At 36.3% G+C, this 23,521-nt stretch overlaps 1 protein-coding gene across 1 annotated transcript in view; it reads right to left on the bottom strand.

The window, feature by feature from the left end:
* PPP1R9A (protein phosphatase 1 regulatory subunit 9A) overlaps window positions 1-23,521 on the bottom strand; it is a 390,403-nt gene that overhangs the window by 127,248 nt on the left and 239,634 nt on the right. Inside the window, 1 exon segment of the mRNA XM_063667554.1 lies at window positions 8,991-9,095. Within this exon segment, the coding sequence (XP_063523624.1) occupies window positions 8,991-9,095 (105 nt within the window).

Raw genomic sequence — 23,521 nt, forward strand, 5'->3', positions numbered from 1 at the left:
CTTTGGTTCACTGTACACAATATGTCTTTCTTCTCAGAATGCTTTTATAACTTTCTTCTTTACTACTGATTTCAAGTATTTTGATTATGATGTCTCTTCGTGTAGTTTTCATCATATTCCTTCTATTTGGGATTTCTTGAATGTCTTGGATCTGTGATATTATAAATCTTAAAAATTTCATCAAATTTGAAAAATTTTCAGCCATTATCTCTTCAGTTATCTTTTCTAGCACCTCTCTCATTCCAATCCTTCTGAGATTCCAAAAGTGTATATTAGTAGCTTATAATTATGCCACAACCTCTTGAAGTTCTGTTCATCCTTTCCTGTCTTTTAGTTCTGTGTTTAAATTTTGATACTTTCTATTGTAGTATGTCTTAAAATTAACTAATTTTTTCTTCTGCATATTTGAATCTGTTATCCCATCCAATGTACATTTCATAACACATATGTTTCATTTTAGAAGTTGGAGTGGAACCTTCATTTTATCTTTTCTGTATCTACTTATCATACTCAGCCCTTTTGCTACATTATTGTATTTTTGAAATCTAATTATAATAACTATTTTAATGTTTTCATCTACTGCTTTTATTTCTAACATTGCTGGATCTGTTTCAATTAATTTTTCCACTGATTATGGCTCATATTTTCCTCATTCTTTGCATGCCTAGAAATTGTTGATTGCATGCCAGATATTAAGATATTTTTGTAATACAATAAGTATTCTTGAGTATTCCTCTGGGACAATTAAAGTACTAAAAAACAAATCTTTTTGAGGCTTGCTTTTAAGGCTTTTGAATGTGAGATCAGAGCTACATTTAGTTTGAGGGTAAGTTCTATTAATTTTTAAAATTTTTTATTGATAAAAACATTTGTACATATTTATGGGATAAAAGTGACATTTTCTTACATGCTATACTGTATAATGACCAAATCAGCATATCTGGAGTGTTCATTACCTCTACTATTTATCATTTCTATGTGCTGGGAACATTTTAAGTGCTCTGTTCTAGCTATTTTGTAATATACATACATTGTTATTAACTTTCTGCTACTGAACATTAAATCTTATTCCTTCTAGGGACTGTATTTTTGTACATTTTAACCAACCTCTCTTCATCTGCCCACCCACACCCACACACTCTTTCCAGCCTCTGGTAACTATCATTCTACTCTCTACATCTATAAGATCAACATTTTTAGCTCCTATATAGGACTGAGAACATGTCATAGTTGTCTTTCTGTGTCTGGCTTATTTCAGTTAACATAATGACCTCCAGTTCCCATCCATGTTGCTACAAATGACATGATTTCACCTTTTTTATGGCAAAATAGTATTTCACTGTGTATATATACAATTTTAAAAAATCCATTCATCCTTTGATGGACACTTAGGTAGGTTGATTCCATGTCACTGCTATTGTGAATAGTGCTGCAATAAACACTGAGATGCTGCCATCTCTTTGACATACTGATTTCTTTTCTTTAAATAAACACTTAGTAGCAGGACTGCTGGATCATTTGGTAGTTCTGTTTTTAGTTTTTTGAGAAGTCTCCTTACTGTTTTCCCTAATGACTGTATTAACTTACATCCCCAGGAGTGGTGTGGAAGAGTTCCTTTTTCTCCACATCCTTGTCAGCATCTGTTACCTTTTGTCTCTTTAATAACAGCCATTTTAATTGGGGTAAGCGGATATCTTAGTATAGTTTTATTTTGCATTTCTCTGATGATTAGTGATGTTGAGCATCTTCGCATATATCAGTCATTTCTACGTTTTATTTTGAGAAATGTCTATTTATATCCTTTGCCCACTTTTTAATGAGACTATTTTTGTTTTTTTACTGTTGCTTTGTTTGGGTTCCTTTAATATTCTAGATACTAGAATCTTGTTGAATAAATAGTTTATAAATATTTTCTCCCATTCAACAGGCTGTCTCTTCACTCTGTTGTTTCCTTTGCTGTGCAGAAGTCTTTTAGATTAATATAGTCCCATTTATCTATTTTTTTTCATTGCCTGTGCTTCTGAGGTCTTAGCCATAAAGTATTTGCCAGACCAATGTCCTGAAGTGTTTCCTCTATGCTTCCTTCTAGTTATTTTGCAGATGTGGGGCTTACATTTCAGTCTTTAATCCATATTGAGTTGATTTTTATATATAATGAGGGATAAGGGTCCAGTTTCATTCTCCTGCAAATAGATAAGCAATTTTCCCAGCACGATTTATTGAAGAGGGTGCCCTTTCCCCAATGTATGTTCTTGGTGTCTTTGTCAAAAATCGGTTGGCCATAAAGGTGTGAATTTGTTTCTGGGTCCTCCATTCTGTTTTATTGGTCTGTGTTTCTGTTTTTATACCAATATCTTGCTGTTCTGGTTACTAAAACCTTGTGATACATTTTGAAGTCAGGTAACGTGATGCCTCCAACTTTGTTCTTTTTGCACAGAATCACTTTGGTATTTGAGCCTTATTTGGTTTCTTACACATTTTAGGATTTTTTTTCTCTTTCTGTGAAAAATGACATTGATATTTAGACAGGGATTGTACTGAATCAGTAGACTGCTCTGGGGACTGTGGTCATTTTAACAATGTTAATTCTTCTAATCTATGAGCATGGGCTCTTTGTTTTATTTGTGTCCTCTTCAATTTCTTTCATCAGTGTTTGTAGTTTTCCTTGTGGAGGTCTTTCATCTCCTTGGTTAAATTTATTCCTAGGTTTTTTTTTTAACTATTGTAAATTTGGTTGTCTTCTTGTGTTCTTTCTCAGCTAGTTCATTATTTTTGTATAGAAACAGCACTTATTTTCTGTATGCTGATTTTGTAACCTGTGACCAACTTTACTGAATTTGTTTTATCAGATCTAAGAGTTTTCTGGTGGAGTCTTCAAATTTTTCTAGATATAAGATCACATCATCTGAAAAGAGGGACTGTTTGACATTCTCTTTTCTTATTCAGATGCCTTGTGTTTCTTTCTCTTGCCTGATTACTCTGGCTAGGACTTCCAGTACTATGTTGAATAGGAATGGTGAAAGTGGGCATTCTTGTCTTTTTCCAGCTCTTAGAGAAAAGGCTTTCAGCTTTTCCTCACTCAATACAATGTTAGCTGTGAGTTCGTCATATGTGGCCTTTATTATGTTGAGGTATTGATATGGTTTGGCTGTGTCCCCACCCAAATCTCATCTTCAATTGTTACTCCCACAATTCCCACGTCATGGGAGGAACCTGGTGGGAAGTGATTGAATTATGGGGACAAGTCTTTCCTGTGCTGTTCTTGTGATAGTGAACGGGTCTCATGAGATAAGACGGTTTTAAAAATGGAAGTTTCCCTACATAAGCTCTCTCTGTTTGCCTGCTGCCATCCATGTAAGATGTGACTTGCTCCTCCTTGCCTTCCACCATGATTGTGAGGCCTCCCCAGCCACATGGAACCGTAAGTTGACTAAATCTCTTTCTTTTGTAAAATGCCCAGTCTCAGGTATGTCTTTATCAGCAGCGCGAAAATGGACTAATACAGGTTTTTTCCTTCTATGCGTGCTTTGTTGAGGGTTTTCGTCATGAAGGGATACTGAATTTTATCAAATGTTTTTTCTGCATCTACTGAGATGATCATATGGTTTTTGTCTTTCATTCTGTTGATGTGATGTAGCATATTTTATTGACTTGCATATGTTGAGCCATTCTTGTATCCCTGGGATAAATCCCACTTAATCATGGTGTATTATCTTTTTGATGTACTGTTGGACTTGGTTTGCTAGTATTTTGCTGAGGATTTTTGCCTCTGTGTTCATTGGGAATATTGGCCTGCAGTTTTCCTTTTGGTTGTGTCCTTATCTCCTTGTGGTATCAGGGTAATGCTTGCCTCATAAAAAGAATCAGTGAGAAGTCCCTCTGCTTCAATTTTTTGGAATAGTTTGAGGAGAACTGGTGTTAGTTCTTGTTTGAAAGTTTGCTAGAATTTGGCATTTAAGCCATCCGGTCCTGGACTTTTCTTTGTCGGGAGAATTTTTATTACTGATTCAATCTTGTTACTCATTATTGGTCTGTTCCAGTTTTCTATTTCTTCCTGATTCAATCTTGGTAGGCTACATATATGTATCCAGAAATTTATCCAGTTTGTCTAAGTTTTCTAGTTTGTTTAACTTGCTTTATTTTTAACAGTTCTTCCTTTGGCTTATCTATCTTCTCATAAATTTTACTACATACAGCAAAAAGCAGCTAGTGACACTTTCAACAATGGCTTGAAATGTTATGCATTAAATGTCCCAGTCAATAGTCTACTTTCCATATTACTAGAGGTAAGTTTTGTTAAATTTTCTGTTATTACATAATGAAGATCCTCTTTCTTCTAATTTTCTTCTTCTTTTTTTTTTTTTTTTGAAATGGAGTTTCACTCTTGTTGCCCAGGCTGGAGTGCAATGGTGCATCTCGGCTCACTGCAACCTCTGCCTCCCAGGTTCAAGTGATTCTCCTGCCTCAGCCTCCCAAGTAGCTGGGATTACAGGCATGTGCCACCACGCCTGGCTAATTTTGAATATTTTTAGTAAAGACGGGGTTTTACCATGTTGGCCAGGCTGGTCTCAAACTCCTGACCTCAGATGATCCACCTGCCTCAGCTTCCCAAAATGCTGAGATTCCAGGCATGAGCCACCACGCCTGGCCCAATTTTCAATAACAATTATAGTTTTCTTCTTTAAGCCCTCACCAGCCTCCTCCTCACAGACCATCAGTTTTCTCCCAGTAATCACTGTAAGATCTATTTGGCTTTTACTAATACTCTCCTCATAGTCCTTCCAGCCTCACTAACAGTCCAGTCCCAAAGCTACTCCCACATTTTCATTTTTTGTTAAACTGGAGCCCACATTCAGGTACCAAAATATGTGTAAGTTGTAGCTGCTGATACAAATTACCCCAAAACTTATAAACAATTACTATCTTCCATAGTTTCTGTGAGTCAAGAATTCAAGGAAGGCTTCTCTGTTCAATTGTGGCTTGGTGATTCTCACAAAATTCAACCAGTTGTTAGCCGAAGCTGCAGGCATCTGAATGCTTTACTAAGGCTGGAAGATCTTCAAAGGTGCCTCCCCACATGTCTGGTTAAGTTAGTGCTGGCTGCTGGTAGGCCCAACGTCTTCCCTGTGTGGGCATCTTCAAAAGGGTATTTGAAAGCATTCTTGATATGGCAGCTACATTTCCCTAAAATTGGTGATCCAAAAGAGCAGGGTGAAAGCCACAGTGCCTTTTATAACCTAGCCTCAAAAGTCACAGATCATTACTTTCATATTCAAATTATCATACAGACTAGACAGGAATCAATACAGTAGAAAACCCAAAAGAGAGTCAATAATCAGGCGGAGAGGATCAGTAAATGAATGCTATGTAGAAAACATGGTAATTGAGATAGAATGAATTGGAGTTTGGACAACATAAATATGAGAAAAGCTCATTCATTGAAGAATTGACATTTGAACTGAGACTTGATAAGGTGGAAGCAGCCAACTGTATGTCATGTGACATGGAGTTTTTTGGGGGAAGAGGGCAAAGCAGGAAAGTGGGGCAGAAGACAGGGAATGGCACAAATAAAGGATAATACTTGGAGTATATCAAATTTGATGTGCCTTTTAGAATGCCATATGAAGATGTCAAGTAGGAAGCTGGATATACTATTCTTAAGCTCTGGGAAGAGAGAATGGAGCTAGAAATAAAAACAGAAAATAGAGAATAAAGCATGGAACAGTTAAAATAGGCCATGCCTGGAAAAAACAAAAAAACAAAAAAAAAACCATGGTAATCTGGAAGAGAAAATTAAAGAAACTCTTATACTAGCAAAAATTCAAACAGATGGAGATCCTGAGAGAAAATAAGATTCTAGAGGATATGCCCAGAAAATCTAAGCCCCATTTAATACTGGTTTGAGAAGACAGGCCAAAGACAATGCAGAAGAAATAAAGCAAATAACCAAAGCATAATAGAAACTTTCCGAAATCCAAGTCTTCAGATTGAATCCCAAACAGAATTTCACAAAACCAAATAAACAAACACAGATCTAGTTACAGTCTGATGAAAATTACAAAAACCCAATTATAAGAGAAAAAAATCCAAAAGAGGGGGTAAAAAAGAAAATACTATAAAGGATTACAAATCATATTAACATGAAACTTTTCATTACCAATTGTAAATATTAATAGACAATGGAGGTAAATGGAAATTAAAGCAATCAGATTCCACTACACACCTATTTGAATAGTCAAAATCCAAAACACTGACAACAAATGCTGGCAAGGATATAGAGCAATAGGAACTCTCACTCATTGCTGATAGGAATACAAAATGGTATAGCCAGTTTGAAGATGGGTTGGTGGTTTCTTACAAAACTAAACATACACTTTACTACATGATATAGCAATTATGCTCCATGCTTGGTATTTACCTAGTAGAGTAGAAAACTTATGTCCACACAAAAACCTGCACATGGGGCCAGGTGCAGTGGCTCACACCTGTGATCCTAGCACTTTGGGAGGCTAAGGTGGGTGGATTACCTGAGGTCAGGAGTTCAAGACCAGCCTGGCCAACAGGGCAAAACCCCGTCTCTACTAAAAATACAAAATTAGCTGGATGTGGTGGTGGATGCCTGTAATCCAGCTACTTGCGAGGCTGAGGCAGGAGAATTGCTTGAACCCAGGAGGCAGAGATTGCAGTGAGTTCAGATTGCGCCACTGGACTCCAGCCTGGGTGACAGAGCAAGACTCTGTCTCAAAAAACAACGACAAAAAACAAAACAAAACAAAACAAAAACCCTGCACATGGAAGTTTATACAGGTTGAGCATCCCACATCGAAATATCTGAAATCCAAAATGTTCAGAACACTCAAAACTTTTTGAGCACTGACATGACACTCAAAGGAAATATTCATTGGAGCATTTCAGATTTCGAATTTTCACATCAGGGAGGCTCAACTACTAAGTATATAATGCAAATATTTTAATATGCCAAAAAAAATCTGAAATCGGAAACACTTCTGGTTCCAAGCATTTAACATAAGGGATACTCAACCTGTACTAGAGTTAAGCAGAATAAGGTCAATTTCTTTTTCCATGATAGCCCTTCATTTACTTGAAAACTGTAATTATGCCCTTCCATGAGAGTAATGATGAACAGAGCAGACTGAGGAAGTGAGAATGTGAAATCAGACCAGTTAAGAAGACATTTGAAGACTTCTGAAATTTGTACAAGGCTGAAAATAATAACACAAGATTATGCAGTCAACAGAGGGGAAAAAAGGGATGGCTATGGTTTCATGTAACTACAAATTCGTTTCCAACTGAGAAATGTTCTTAGGAGTTGAATATATATCTTACCTATTTCATTTTAAAATTTACTTTATTTGCTGATACATTTCTTTTATTATTATTATTATTATTATTATTATTATTATTAACTTTGGGTTTTAGGGTACATGTGCACAATGTGCAGGTTAGTTACATATGTATACGTGTGCCATGCTGCTGTGCTGCACCCATTAAACTCGCCATTTAGCATTAGGTATATCTCCTAATGCTATCTCTCTCCCCTCCCCCCACCCCACAACAGTCCCCAGAGACAAACCTGAGAAAAACAAGCAATGTGGAAAGGATTCCCTATTTAATAAATGGTGCTGGGAAAACTGGCTAGCCATATGTAGAAAGCTGAAACTGGATCCCTTCCTTACACCTTATACAAAAATTAATTCAAGATGGATTAAGGACTTAAACGTTAGACCTAAAACCATAAAAACCCTAGAAGAAAACCTAGGCATTACCATTCAGGACATAGGCATGGGCAAGGACTTCATGTTTAAAATTTACTTTAAAGTCTAATGGACAGCTTCAAAACCAAGTTCTACACTGACACGGGAAAGTGCTGTCTTAAGAACACATAGAGATCTTCAAAAAGACAATCACATTTACTGAATGGGCCCACCCACACAACTCAGAGAGCACCACACAGTTTTGCAATTATTTTACATACTTTTCTCAGGACTGTGGATATTCTAGAAACATCAACATAGCGCCCACAGAAGTAGTTTAGGTAATATTCCTTAAGGCATCCCTTTAGCATTAGAAGATGATTTACAGTTGAAAAAGCCTAAAGTCTAAAACTTAAATTCATGCTTTGGCAAAATAAGACATACTGCAATAATATCCTAATGTTACTGTCTATATAGCAATGTTAACTCATTAATATTTTCAGAATATTTAGCAGTTTCATTTTGATATTGAGAACACCCAATCATTTTCATCATTACACACACTAAATAATGTATCCTTAATGTTTCTTACACAAGATGTATGGAAAAGTATATGATATAAGCAATACTGAAGATAAATAGGTAACCTATAAGCAAAAAAAGACCTGATTTCAAACCTTGACTTCAACTAGCTCTAAACTGCTTTCTTACTTGTTTTCCAATATACAATATTCACAATCCCAAGGTTGAATATAAATTTCAAGGACCAAAAAAAATGCACCCTAAGTGCATTAAGTTGGAAAAGTTATAATTCATCAAACACTGGTCATGGCTGATTCCTTAAAATAATATATACATTTAAAAAATATACTTATCTTTATTCAACCTGATTGTCTAAAAAACACACAACATTGAATATATGTATAATCATTTCAAGTATTGTATAATTGTTTTCCTTAAAAAGATTTGGGACCTAATTCATATTTATTGAGGTTATAACTAGAAATTATATCTTCCTGGTAACCATAGTATTTTAGAAAGATACAAGGACAAGTGCTTGTCTTCGTATCTTTCTAAAATACTATGATTTGTAATTTTAAATTCCATTTTCATGAACTAATTATAATAAGGGTGAAAATATTTAAAACTAAAAGCAAAGTTTTACTATTCAGGTAAAATTGTCATTGTAATTACATTTATTTGCAGGTTAAACTATAGAAAATTAAAATTCAACTAAAGTAACAACATGGTGTATATTAGAAGGCACGTATTTACCTGACATTGCCCTTGGTGTTTCTGAGAACTGTTGCTGCAAAATTCTGTGTCACACCCACCAAGCTGATTCCATCCACTTCCACAATCTGGTCATTGACTTGTATTCTTTAGAAAGAGGAAAAAATTACCCACAATTAATTTATGTAATAATCATTTCCAACAAATCAGTTGACAAAATATGTCATTTTTAAGATACTCTTTTTTGATCCAAAATCTATCTTTTACATACAGTCAGTCCTGCTTTCTGTTATCAGTGGGTTCCACATTTGTGGATTCAACAAATTGTGGATATAAAATATTTTGAAAAAATAAAAAAGTAATACAATAAAAAGTACAAATTAAAAAACTTAACTACACAGCATTTGCATTGTATTACATATTAGAAGTAATCCAGAGACGATTTAAACTATTTGAAAGATGTGCACAGGTTATATGCAAATACTATCTCTATACTATACTGTAAGAGACTTGAGCATCCGCAGATTTTGGTATCCACTGAGGTCTTACAAAGAATCACCTGTGGATTCCCAGGGATGACTATAGAAGCTCCAGATATTAGTCAAACACTTAATGTTTTAAAAAGACTATTTCCATTAAAAACTGGAAAAAAAGACACAAACAGACATTTCTCAAAAGAAGACAAATGGCCAACAAACATAAAAAAATGCTCCACTTCACTAATCATCAGAGAAGTGCAAATCAAAACCGCAGTGAGTTACCATCTCACACCAGTCAGAATGGCTACTACTAAAAAGTTAAAAAAAAAAACAAAAAAACAGATGCTGGGGAGAATATGGAGAAGAGGGAATGCTTATCCACTATTGGGAGGAACATAAATTAGTTCAGCCACTGTGGAAAGCAGTTTAAAGATTTCTCAAAGAACTTAAAACAGAACTACTATGTGATCCAGTAATCCCATTACTGGGTATATATTCAAAAGAAAACAAACCTTTCTACCAAAATGATACATGCATGTTCACTGAAGCACTGTTCACAACAGCAAAGACATGGAATCAACCTAAATGTCCACAAATGGTGGATGAGATAAAGAAACTGTGGTAGATATACACCATGGAATACTATGTAGCCATAAAAAAGAATGAAATCATGCCCTTTACAGCAACACAGATGCATCTGGAGGCCATTATCCTAAGCAAACTAACACAGGAACAGAAAACCAAATACCGCACATTCTGATTTATAAGTGTAAGTTAAACATTGGGAACTCATGGACATAAAGACGGCAACAATAGAAACTGGGGACTACTAGAGGGGAAAGGAAGAGAGGGAAGCAAGGGCTGAAAAACTAAATATTGCGTACTATGCCTGGTACCTAGGTGACAGGATCATTCATATCCCAAACCTCAGCCTCACACAACATACCCAGGTAACAAATCTGCACATGTACACCCTGAATCAAAAATACAAGTTGAAAAAAAAAATAAAAATAAAGACTGTTTTAAAGGATAGAAACAAGTAATACTAAATGGTGACATTCAGTTTACCAAACATCCATACTCCTATCACAAAAATTGATAACTGCAAATAACATATTTACGTATTTATATCATTTTTGTCTTTAATAACTGTACATAAAACATAAGAGATCCAGATGAAATATGCTTTGGGCCTAATATCTAGTCTCACAACACATCTATCTTCCCTAAGGAAAAACTTAACCAGGAATTACAGGGAATCCTTCCCATTCAAGGTGTATACTTCAAATACGTAATGCTCATTCATGTGCATCTGTATACTTACATATACATACAAGTGTTTGTGTGTGTGTTCATACTTATGTTTATGAGCAGTGTATGTATTGATACTGTCTATTGTATAATACTTTTACATTTCTATACATATTTTGTATGTATCATTTTTATTCTTCATAATGAAATACTTCAAACATGAGAAATGTAGTCAAATAGATAAACTTTCATGTACCCAATACCCACCTTTATAAAATCCTAGCATTGTGCTATATTTGAGTCATATTTTTTCTTTTTTTTTTTTTTTTTTTTTGGTTTTGAGACAATGTCTCCCTCTGTCACCCAGGCTGGAGTGCAGTGGTGTGATCTCGGCTCACTAAAACCTCCACCTCCCGGGTTCAAGAGATTCTCCTGCCTCAGCCCCCTGAGTAGCTGGGATTACAGGCGTGCACCACCAAGCCCGGCTAATGTTTTTTGTATTTTTAGTAGAGATGAGGTTTCATCATGTTTGTCAGGCTGGTCTTGAACTCCTGACCTTGTGATCTTCCTGCCTCAGCCCCCCAAAATGCTGGGATTACAGGTGTGAGCCACCACGGCCGGCCTGAGTCATATTTTTTCTAAAGAAGCACATTACAGAAAAGTTGAAGCCCATTTATTATTTGTCTCTAGTTTTATTCCCTTCATTGCTTATACAGAGGTAATCACCGTACTAATTAGATGACGGGTTGACGGGTATAGCAAACTACCATGGCACATGTATACCTATGCAACAAACCTGCATGTTCTGCATATGTACCCCAGAACTTAAAGTATAATCTTAATAATAATAATAAAAGAATAAAGTGTTTGACCTTTCTACGGATTTTTTGAAACAGGATCTATATATATGCATGAATAGGCATAATTTACATACAATCGTTTATTTTCAAAAATTATGATGTATACCTCTCTTTCTGCAACTTAGTTTGCTTCATTCAGCATTACATTTGAGATTTAACCATGACTTTTATAACTGTAAATCTACCTAATTTATTTTAACAACTATATAGTATCATCTTTTATCAAAATCCCAAAATGTATTTATTCATTATTTTGCAGCTGGACAATTGTGTTGTTTTCCATTTTAGCTATAATAAAATATTGCTGTAACAGTCAACTTCTTACATGCCTCCTTATGCACATGAATGAGTTTTCTCCAGGATATATACCCAGAAATAAAATTCCTGAGTCAAAGAAAAGAATATAAGTATTTTCAATTTTATTAGACATTAACAAATCTCCATGCCCTCAGGAATAATTGGTATGCTCAGATCCTTTAAGTACTGCCAATCATATAGGTGTAAAAAGATATTACAATGTGATTTCAATTGCATTTCACTGATTACTAGTGCGGGTAAACATTTTTTCATATGTTTATAAGTCACCTGTCTACTTCCACAAATTGTCAAATCATTTCTTTTACCTATTTGTTACACTGTTGTTGTTGGGTTAGTGACTTTCCTTATTAACTTAAATGAGATGTCTTTATATATCTTGTATATTAATATTTCCCTAAACATATTGCAAATACTTTCACCCTATCTGTAGCTTGTCTTTTTATATATCTTTGAAACATGGTGGTTTAGAGGAAAATAATTTTCTAAAGTATATCCACATTTGTAAGTAGGTATTTTTTTGTGTTTTGTTTAAGAAGTAGTTTTCTGCCCAAAGTTTATAAAAAGATTCTATATTTTCTTCCCTTTTTTGGGCGGTGGGGGATGGGGTCTCACTATGTTGCCTAGGCTGCTCTCAAACTCCTCGTCTCAAGTGATCCTCCTGCCTTGGCATCCCAAAGTGCTAGGATCACAGCTGCGAGCCACTGCTTTGGGTCTATGTTTTCTTCAAAATGCATTAACATTCTGATTTTCTGTATTTAGGTAGTTATCCACCTGGAAATTTTCTAAAATTATAATATGTGTTGGCAATCTAATTTTATTTTTTTTCAAATGTATAAACAACTGGCCAAACAACATTTAATAGAGTCCATTTTCCCCCCAGAGTTAAGTAGCGCAATATATGCCAAGTTTTCAAACGTGCATCATCATGTTTATAGGTTCCCTATAGGTTCTATTTATCTCTTTGTTTATCCTTGCATCAATGCTACATTGTCTTAGCTAATAAAGCTTTATAACTAGTTTTTGCATTTCATAGGGCAATTCTCCTAAAATGGTTAATTTTCTTCAAATTTGTCTGAGTCATTCTTGATCCTTTGCTCTTCCTAATTAGTTTTGGGCTTATTTACCAAGTAATATGAAAATATTTGTTGGAGTTTTAATGAAATCATACTGATTTTAAAGATGCCCTTGGGGAGAACTGACAACTTTATCATATTGACTTTTCCCTTCAAAGAAAATTTGAGTGTTACCATAAGCACCCCTGGGTAACAGTGGCATAAATCACATTTTGATCCCAAATGTTAAGAAAAGTTATTCAAAGCTTGGAAATAAGGTCAAAAGTAGGGCAACATATTCTTTCAATGTCATATGAATGCATTAACAGATCCACATAAGGATAATTAAGGGAAATGTACTTATTTGATTCACTGTTTACTACTGATTAAAGATTCTAATTATAGCAGCAGCCACTCCAGACGGCCTGCCGCTGCCATCACGCCGACTGCAGCAGGGAGGTGCCGCCGAGGATACATGCTCCATGGAGCTCCAGGCAGCAGGGGACAAGCGTAAGCCCTTCTTCTTCTGAGATGGGGTGGGAACTCCCCAGGTGCAGCTGCAGCTGCCCAAATTGCAGCTGCAGACCTGGGCCTCTGGCTCCATGGAGGAGGCAGGAGCCTCACCCTCCTGGGAAGGGCTGCAAGTGCCCGAGCTGTGGCTGCAGAATGGAGCTTCCCTGTACTTTTGGGGGACCAGGAGCCCCACTCCTCTAGGGTCATGGGAGCAGCCCATATTGCAGCTTCAGACCCAGGTATCCCTGCACTCTGGGGGGGAGGGGGTGGAGCTGAGAAGGCCCCCCTGCCCCCTGCAGGCTCAGAAGTGCCTGCTCCCACTGCTTGGCTTCTCCCTGCTGTGGGCACCTGCTCCCATCTTGGAGCAAATCGGGGTCAAGCCCATGTGCCATGAACAGCAGGGGGAGGCAGACAGATACCTGAGCAAAAGGGGGCAGATCCCTAAGAGAAGGCCTGAAGCCTGGGGACAGGACTGCCAGTCCTGCTGATTTGGAGGGCAAACTCGTGGTGGTTTTTCCTGGATCTGTCCATGGCTGCCCATGGACCAATCAGCATGCACTTCCCCTCTATTAGGCCTATAAAAGCCCCAGGCTCAGCCAGAGCAGAGCAGATGATGGATGACCAGCTGCAGAGAAGAGCTACCCTTTCTGCTGACAGCAGGAGATGTCCCAACAACCAGCAGAAGAGAGGAGCTACCCATTCTAGGGCCTCTTCTCCGCTGAGAGCTTCAGAAACCTGCAGAGACATTGAGACTACCAGCTGCAGAGTGGAACAATCCACTCCAGGGCTGCCTCTCTGCTGAGAGCTAAGAAGACAATGAGATGACCTGCCTGCTAGGTGGAGCTTCCCTCTCCAGGGTCTCCTTTCTGCTAGAAGCTGAACAGTCATTGGAACACCCTGGCTGTGGAAAGGAGCTACCCTCTGCAGGTCTCCTGTGTGCTGTTCTATTGATCAATAAAGCTCCCCTTCATCTTGCTCATCCTCCACATGGCTCTGTACCTCATTCTTCCTAGTTGCAGGACAAGAACTCGGGACCTACTGAATGGCAGAGCTAAAAGAGCTATAACACAGGACTGAAACATGCCCCCTGCTTGCCACATTGAGGGCAAAGAGAAGAAGAGAAGATCTGTGCCTTCTCAGGCAGCCCAGACCTGGGAGCTCCCTGAGCCAGGGCTGTGACTCCCTCTTTGGGGTCCTGTGGTGCCTAGTATCTCCAAGCTTCCAGGTGCCACTGCATTTCCCGGTGCCAGCTGGGGAAGCTGCCTGCAGTGCACCTGGTCTGGCCACAGCCTCATAGAGAGTCAGTGCCCGTGCCAGCACCTGTAACTGCCCACCCCAATGCAGCAGCCAGCATGTCTGATTGCACTTTGGCTGAACCCCATGCTCCTTCACACACCCCTTGCCACTCCATGCCTGACTTGCCCTTGGCAGGTATGGGATCCAGGCCAGTAGCATGAGCCAAGTAAAGCCTGCCAAGCCAAGTAGGCAGAACAAACCCAGCGGGCCTAAGCAAGACTTGGGCAAAGACATCACCAGCCAGAAAAACAATATCCCAAGAATCTTGTGACACTAGGCATAGTGAAGTTCTTTATTAATTTGTAGATTTCTATCCTGGTAAATTCTAATATTTTCAACTATTAAAAAAGATAATCCCCAAAATAATGCTTTATTGTCATGTAAAATATTAAATAGATTGTATGTAACTTAGCTATATTATTCTAGCATAAATTAACTTGTCTTTAAGAAACTAGTTCCTAAAATGCACTTTGAACCATATTTATAATCTCACTAGTCCTCTACTTAATTAGGAAGTGGAATAAAATATTTGATATATTTTCTTTTTATATTTACAAAAGTCACCATTTAAATTCTTTGAATATTAACATGTTACACTTTTGGAGGATCCACTGAGACACTAAAGTGGGTTCATAAAGCCAACCAAACTGTGATAGCACAGAAATGTACTTCAGGAGCTGTTTAGGAGGAGGGACTTCTTTTCTTTCTCCTCAAAGTGATTCTCAGAAAGCAACAGAGTCCTGGTGCAGTGGCTCATGCCTACTATCGAGCACTTTGGGAGGCCAAGGTGGGAGAATTGTTTGAGCCCAGGAGTTCAAGATCAACACAGGCAACATAGCGAGACCTCATCTCCACAAAAAATAAAGAAATTAGCCAGGTGTGCTGGCATGTGCTGTGCTTTTTGTCCAGCTACTTGGGAGGCTGAAGTGGAGGGATTGCTTGAAACTGGGAGGTCAAGACTGAAGTAAGCCATGATCCTGCCACTATACTCCTACATGGGGGAAAGAGCAAGACTCTGTCTCAAAAAAAAAAAAAAAAAAAAAAAAAAGGGCAATAGAACTTTACCTTTGCTGTGATGCTAGTCCACTACAAGTTGGCTTTTTTCTTTAAATTTTGAATTTTTCATTTTCTTTTCTAGTTCTTCACCATTTTGGTTCTGGATATAGTTTCCACTAGAAGATGATAATGATGATAATGATAATCCCCATGCATAGCATTAATAATTGGGAATGTAATTTTATAATCTGAACTTTAGAGACCTCTGTTAAGATTAAAGGGATTTCTTGTCCTTTATATGTGACATGACAAGGAATGAGAGTTGCCATTTTTTTAATTCTTTGTTTCTCAATTTGTGCATCCAAATAATTTCATAAAATGTTTTATAACTACTAGAAGGGAAAATAATCCTTTGAAATCTTGAACAGTGAAATTTTGGTGTTTCCCTGATTACTTAACCTGTTGCAGAGATTGTATAATTAAAGCTACAATTTTCTCTGTGTTGCTATAACTCAGAAGTCATTCTCTCTCATTCTGTATGAAGTATTTTCCTAAGAAGAGTATTAATAAATAAAATTTAGAAGTCTCTGAATTTTAAGGAGCTAAGATATAATTGGTTTACACAGTATAAGTTCATGAATCTATAGTAATATCTAAAGAAAACTTCAAATGTACTAGTAATTTAGGGAAAAAATTCTTAAAGGATCTGCTAGCAGCGTAGAAAGATTTTAATTTATGAATCTAAATTCATGCAATAAAAGTGAATCTGTGTAGACTATGTGTTAAGCCACAAAACAAGCCTCAACAAATTTTTAAAAAATGAAATCACATCAACTATCTTCTCAGACCACAATGGAATATAAAAACCAGTAACAAGAGAAACTTTTAAAAAAGTACAAATACAAGAAAATTTAAAACTATGCTCCTGAACAAACACTGTATCAATGATGAAATTAAGCAGCAAATATAAAAATTTATTGAAACAAATGAAAATGGAAACACAACTTACCAAAACCTATGGTAGATAGCAAATGCAGTGCAAAGAGGAAAGTTGATACCCATAAACTACTACATAAAAAAGATACAAAGAAAAAAACCACAACTAAAAATTAGTAGAAGGAAACATATAATAAAAACTACAATCAAACAAAATGGACACTAAAAAAGCAACTAAGAAAAGGATAAGATCAAAATAAACAAAACCAGAAACAGAAACAGAAAACAGACATTACAACTAATACCACAGAAATACAAAAGTTCATCAAAGACTATTATAAGCAACTAAATCCTAATGAACTGGAAAGTTGGAGGAAATGGATAAATTTCTGGATACACATATATAGCCTACTGAGAGTGAATCAGGAAGAAATAAAAAACTGGAACAGATCAATAATAAGTAATGAGATTGATTCAGTAATAAAGTCTCCCAACAAAGAAATGTCCAGGACCAGATGGCTTCAATGCCAAATTCTACCAAACTTTCCAGCAAGAACTAACAACAATTCTCCTCATTCGATGCATGTAAGAGAGTATCACATGTACCCCATATATATGTACCAATATAAGGTATCAATTAAAAACTGTTTAAAAATTTAAAGCTAAAAACTGATTCTTTGGACAAATCAGACTGATTTAAAAATTTTGTCTGAAATACATAGCTGTGTTTTCTCCATAATTTTGTACGGATGTTGAGTTTCTGTTTTCAGAAAAGACTAGTTAACCTGAACTTCTTAAAATTCTGATAATAGTGTATTGATCAGATAAGCTAATGATATCCATAACTAAAGTTTAAAATGATAAAAAACTAAAACAGACTGAACTGAATCATGATTCTAACAATGTTTTATATCAATAATTACATTTTTTAGAGTGTCCACTTAAATGTGATTCATAAGATTCTTGTGTACTTATCTTCAAGATCTTGAATAGCAAGCATAGTGCTTACAGTGTACAACTCTGCTTCTTACCTTAAAATGTTACGACGTTACCATGATTTTACATCACGTTAATGAATGTGCTCATTCTTGACACTTGATGAAGACATAAATATAATGTATGTGAGGCTGGGCGTGCAGTGGCTCATGCGTGTAATCCCAGCATTTTGGGAGGCTGAGGCGAGTGGATCATTTGAGGTCAGGAGTTCGAGACCAGCCTGGCCAATACGGTGAAACCCTACCTCTATTAAAAATAAAAAAATTAGCCGGATGTGGTGGCAGGTGCCTGTAGTCTCAGCTACTTGGGAGGCTGAGGCAGGAGAATCAGTTTGAACCCAGGAGGTGAAGGTTGCAGTGAGCTGAGATAGTGCCACTGCACTCCAGCCTGGAGGACAGAGTGAGACTCTGTCTCTGTCTCAAAGAAAAGAAAAAAAAAAAAAAAAGGTGTGGCTGTAGAGAATGATATTTCCTAGTCATCTAAATTGCTTGTGCATGATAGGCAATTATTATCAAGTTCCTATCTACCAGAGAATGTTAAATAGAAGTTAATTAACAATGGTAATATGGGTAACTGAGTCTATTTTAGCAGGCATAGTTTTAAGAAAAAGTGTAACTATGTAGGTGATGTAATAGGATGTTTATTTTTCAATTGAAAGGACAGAAGTTTAGTTCTCAGATAAAGTGAAAGGTTGCTCCAGAATTAAGAAGAAACAAAATGAGGACAAAAACTTGAGCGTACATAGTGAGGTGAGGAAGGTTTAAATAAGAATTTTTATTTGCCTTGATTTATAACATATGGGACAAAACGGAAGCTATAATTGGGTTAAAAATTTGACACAATTCACTCAGCTTTCAAAGCCTTATAATATAAATTAGAAAAAAGAATGCATGGATCTTTACCATAAAATATTAACTTAATGTAAATATAGAATAGATTACATATTAAAATAACAATTTATCTGGAATTATTTAGTATTTTCTTATCAAGGGATTTTAAGAGATTATGCTTCTCATCAGAATGATTTTCAGGCCAGGTGCGGTGGCTCACTTCTGTAATCCCAGCACTGTGGGAAGCCAAGGCGGGTGGATCACGAGGTCAAGAGATGGAGACCATCCTGGCCAACATGGTGAAACCCCATCTCTACTAAAAATACAAAAATTAGCCCCGCGTGGTGGCACGCACCTGTAGTCTCAGCTACTTGGGAAGGTGAGGCAGGAGAGTTGCTTGAACCTGGGAGGTGGAGGTTGCAGTGAGCCGAGATTGCGCTACTGCATTCCAGCCTGGTGACAGAGTGAGACTCAGTCTCCAAAAAAAAAAAAATTCTCAGTACTATGTGTTGACTTTATCATTTTCTTTATTAATGTAAAAAATAAAAACAAACTTATAAATAAGGAAAGCTTCCTACAGTAACATTACCCTTCTCCTACCTGTTTTGGAAATTAATAAACTTTCCTTTTGTAGAGTATTTTTATGTTCAGAACAAAATTAAGTCGGAAATTTGGAGAGTTTCTCTACAGATCCTGTCTGTACACATGCACAGTCTCCCCCCATCAACCCATCAACATCTTACATGATAGTGGTTCACATATTACAGAAAAAAAAAAAAAAAACCTTTAAAGACACATCATTATTGTTCAAAGCCCACAGCTGACATAAGCATTCACTCTTGGTATTGCACATTCTATGGGTTTTGACAAATGTATGATGGATGACACGTATCCACCATTATAGTATCATATACAATGGTTTCATTGCCCTAAAAAAATCCTCTGTGCTCCACTTAGTCATCCCTCCCTCCCACCAAATCCCTGGCAAACAATGATCTTTTTACTGTCTTCATAGTTTTGCATTTGCAAGAAGGTCAGATAATAAGAATTATAAAGTATGTAGGCTTTTCACATTAGCTTCCTTCATTTACTGATATGCATTCTTCCATGTCTTCCCATGGCTTGACAGCTCATTTCTTTTTAGCACTGAATAATATTCCAATGTCTGGATGTACCACACTTTTTACATTCACCCAGTGTAGGAAATCCTGGTGGCTTCCAAACTGGAGTAGTTATAAATAAAACTGCTATAAACATCTATGTGTAAGTTTTTGTGTGGACAAAAGTTTTCAGCTGGGTGAGATCATCAGAGTGTGTTTATTTTCATTAAAGAACTGTCAATCTGTCCCCCAGAGTGGCTGTACCATTTTGCATTCCCACTAGCAATGAATGAGACACCTTATTGCTCTACATCCTTGTCAGCATTTGTTGTCAGTGTTTTGAATTTTAGCTATTGTAACAGGTATATAGTGGTATCTCATTATTGTTTTAAATAGCAATTCTCTCATCACATGATATTAAACAACTCCTTATATGCTTACTTGTTTTCTGTATATCTTCTTTGGTGAAATGTATTATCAGGTCTTTTGAGCATTTTAAAATCAAGTTACAGTTTTCTTATTATTTAGGTTTTAAGAGCTTTTTGTATATTTAAATAACAGTCCTTTATTAGTTTTATCTGTTTTAAATATTTTGTCCTAGTCTATAGCTTCTCTTCTCATTCTGTTGACACTACTTATCACAAAACACAAGTTTTTGATTTAAAAGAAGTCCAGCTTATCAATTATTTCTTTCATAGATTATGCCTTTGGTGTTGTTTCTAAAAAGTCATTGCCAGTCGGACGCGGCGGCTCATGCCTATAATCCCAGCACTTTGGAAGGCCCAGATGGGCAGATAACAAGGTCAGGAGTTCGAGATCAGCATGGCCAATATGGTGAAACTCCATCTCTACTAAAAATACAAAAAAATTAGCCAAGCACGGTGGCACACTCCTATAATCCCAGCTACTCAGGAGGCTGAGGCAGGAGAATTGCTTGAACTTGGGAGGCGGAGGTTGCAGTGAGCCGAGATTGTGCCACTGCACTACAGCCTGGGCGACAGAGCAAGACTCCGTCTCAAAAATAAAATATAAAAAGTCATTGCCATACCTAAGCTTACCTAGATATTCCGTGTTGTCACTTAGGAGTTTTGCTTTTGCATTTTACATTTAGGTCTGTAATTCATTTTGAGTTAATTCTTGTGAAGGGTGTAAGGTACTTCTTCAGATTTTTTTTTTTTTTTTTTTTAAGCAGGGGAATGTCCAGTTATTCCAGTACAATTTGTTGAAAAGACTGTCTTTTCTCTAATGTATTGCTTTTGCTCCTTTGCAAGGTTCAGTTGAGTATAGTTATGTGGGTCTATTTCTGGGCTTTCTGTTCTGTTCCACTGATATCTTTGTCTATTCTTTTGCCAGTACCACACAGTTGATTACTGAAGCTTTATACTAAATCTTGAAGTCAACTAATGTCACTCCTCCAACTTTGTTATTTCCCTTAAATATTAAGTTGGCCATTTTGTGTCTTTTGTCTTTCCATATAAACTTTAGAATCAATTTGTTGATATATACAAATTAACTTGCTGAAATTTGGATTGAAATTTCATTGAATCTTTAGATTAAGTAGGGAAGAACTGACATCTTCTTATACATGAATGTAGAATATCTTACCATTTATTAATTATTTGATACCTTTGATCACAGTTTTGTAGTTTTCCTCATACAGACTTTAGATTTCATTAGGTTTATACCTAAGTATTTCATTTTTAGGGGTGCTAACAGAAATGAATTTTAATGTTTTTAATTTCCAATTCTACTTGCTCATTGCTGTTATATAGGAAAATGAATGACTTTTGTATAATAAGCTTGTATTCTGAAACCTTGCTATAATTGCTTATCAATTTTCAGAGGTTTTTTACTCTATTTTTGAACTGTTATACATAGACAATGATGTCATTGTGATCAAAGACTTTTACTTTTTCTTTCCAAATCTGTGTATTGTTCATTTATTTTTCTTATCCTACTGCATTAGCTAGAAAACAACTGTAAGAAAGGATATCATTGTCTAGTTCCTAATCTTAGCAGGAAAGTTTTTTAGTTTCTCACTATTAAATATAATGTTAGCTCTAGGTGTTTTGTAGGTATTTTTTTTCAAGTTGAGAAAATTCTGCTATATTCCTAGTATACTTAGAGTTTTTCTCATAAACGGATGATTTTTGTCAAATGCTTTTTTCTGCATCTACTGATAAAATCATGTTATTTTCCTTCTTTAGCCTGTAGATGTGATGGACTGTACTCATTGACTTTTGAATGTTGAACCAGCCTTGTATACCTGGGATAAATCCCACCTGGTCCCTGTATATAATTCCTTTTATATGTTGTTGGACTCGATTTGTTAATATTTTATTGACATATATTTGTATATATCAATATACATATTGATATATATTTGTTTTTGCATTTATGTTCATGAGAGATATTAATCTATAGTTTACTTTTCTTGTAACGTTTTTGTCTGATTTTGGTGTTAGAGTTCTGGTGGCCTCATAGAATGGAACACGAAGTATTATCTTTGCTTTTATATTCTGGAAGAGATAGGAGAGGATTGGTATACTTTCTTCCTTAAGTGTTGGGTAGAATTCACCAGTAAATCCACCTGGCCCTATGTTGCTCTCTCTTTTTGAAGGTTGTTAATTTTTTTTTTTTTTTTGTATTTTTAGAGAATTGGGGTTTTACCATATTGGCCAGGCTGGCAATAAACTCCTGGCTTCAAGTGATCTGCCCATCTCGGCCTCCCAAAGTGCTGAGTTTACAGGCATGAGCTGCTGTGCCCAGCTGGTTGTTAAATATTGATTCAATTTCTCTACTAGATATAGGCCTATTCAGATTGCCTATTCTTGTAAAGTTTTGACAGATTTACACCTTGGAAAAAATTGGTCTGTTTCATCTTGGTTGTCAAACTTGTGGGCACAGAGGTGCTCATAATATTCTTTTATTGTCCTTTTCGTGCCCATGCCATCCACAGTGAATTGTCCTCTCTCGTTTTTAATATTACTAATTTGTGTCATCTCTCTTTTTTTCTCAGCCTGGTTAGAGGCTTATCAAAAATACCAATCTTTGCTAAGAACCAGCTTTTGGTGTTACTGACTTTCTCTACTGATTTCCTGTTTTCAATTTCACTGAATTCTGCCCTAATTTTTATTATTTCTTTTGTTCTCCTTACTTTGGATTTAATTTCCTCTGCTTTTTATAGTTTCCTAATGAAGATGCTTAGATAGCTGATTTTAGATCTTTCTTCTTTTCTAATACATATGCATTCAATAATATAAATTTCCCTCAAAGTGCTGCTTTTACAGCATCCCAAAAATTTAAATATGATCTATTTTCATTTTCAATGAGGTCAAAATACTTTCTAAAAAATGACTCTTCACAACAAAAAAAGAAAATTTCAGGCCAATATCCCTGATGAACATCGATGCAAAAATCCTCAATAATATACTGGCAAACCAAATCCAGCAGCCTATCAAAAAGGTTATCCATCACGATCAAGTCAGCTTCATCCCTGGGATGCAAGGCTGGCTCAACATACGCAAATCAATAAACGTAATCCATCACATAAGTAGAACCAATGACAAAAACCACATGATTATCTCAACAGATGTAGAAAAGGCCTTCGATAAAATTCAACACCCCTTCATGATAAAAACATTCAATAAACTAGGTACTGATGGCACATCTCTCAAAATAATAAGAACTATTTATGACAAACCCATAGCCAATATCATATCAAATGGGCAAAAGCTGCAAGCATTCCCTTTAAAAACTGACACAAGACAAGGATGCCCTCTCTGCGCACTCCTATTCAAAAGAGTATTGGAAGTTCTAGCCAGGGCAATCAGGCAAGAGAAAGAAATAAAGGCTATTCAAATAGGAAGAGAGAAAGACAAATTGTCTCTGTTTGCAGATGACATGACTGTATATTTAGAAAACCCCATCATCTCAGTCCAAAAAC

The sequence above is a fragment of the Pongo pygmaeus genome, chromosome 6 (genome assembly GCF_028885625.2).
Source record: "Pongo pygmaeus isolate AG05252 chromosome 6, NHGRI_mPonPyg2-v2.0_pri, whole genome shotgun sequence".
In the NCBI taxonomy this organism is placed as follows: Eukaryota; Metazoa; Chordata; class Mammalia; order Primates; family Hominidae; genus Pongo; species Pongo pygmaeus.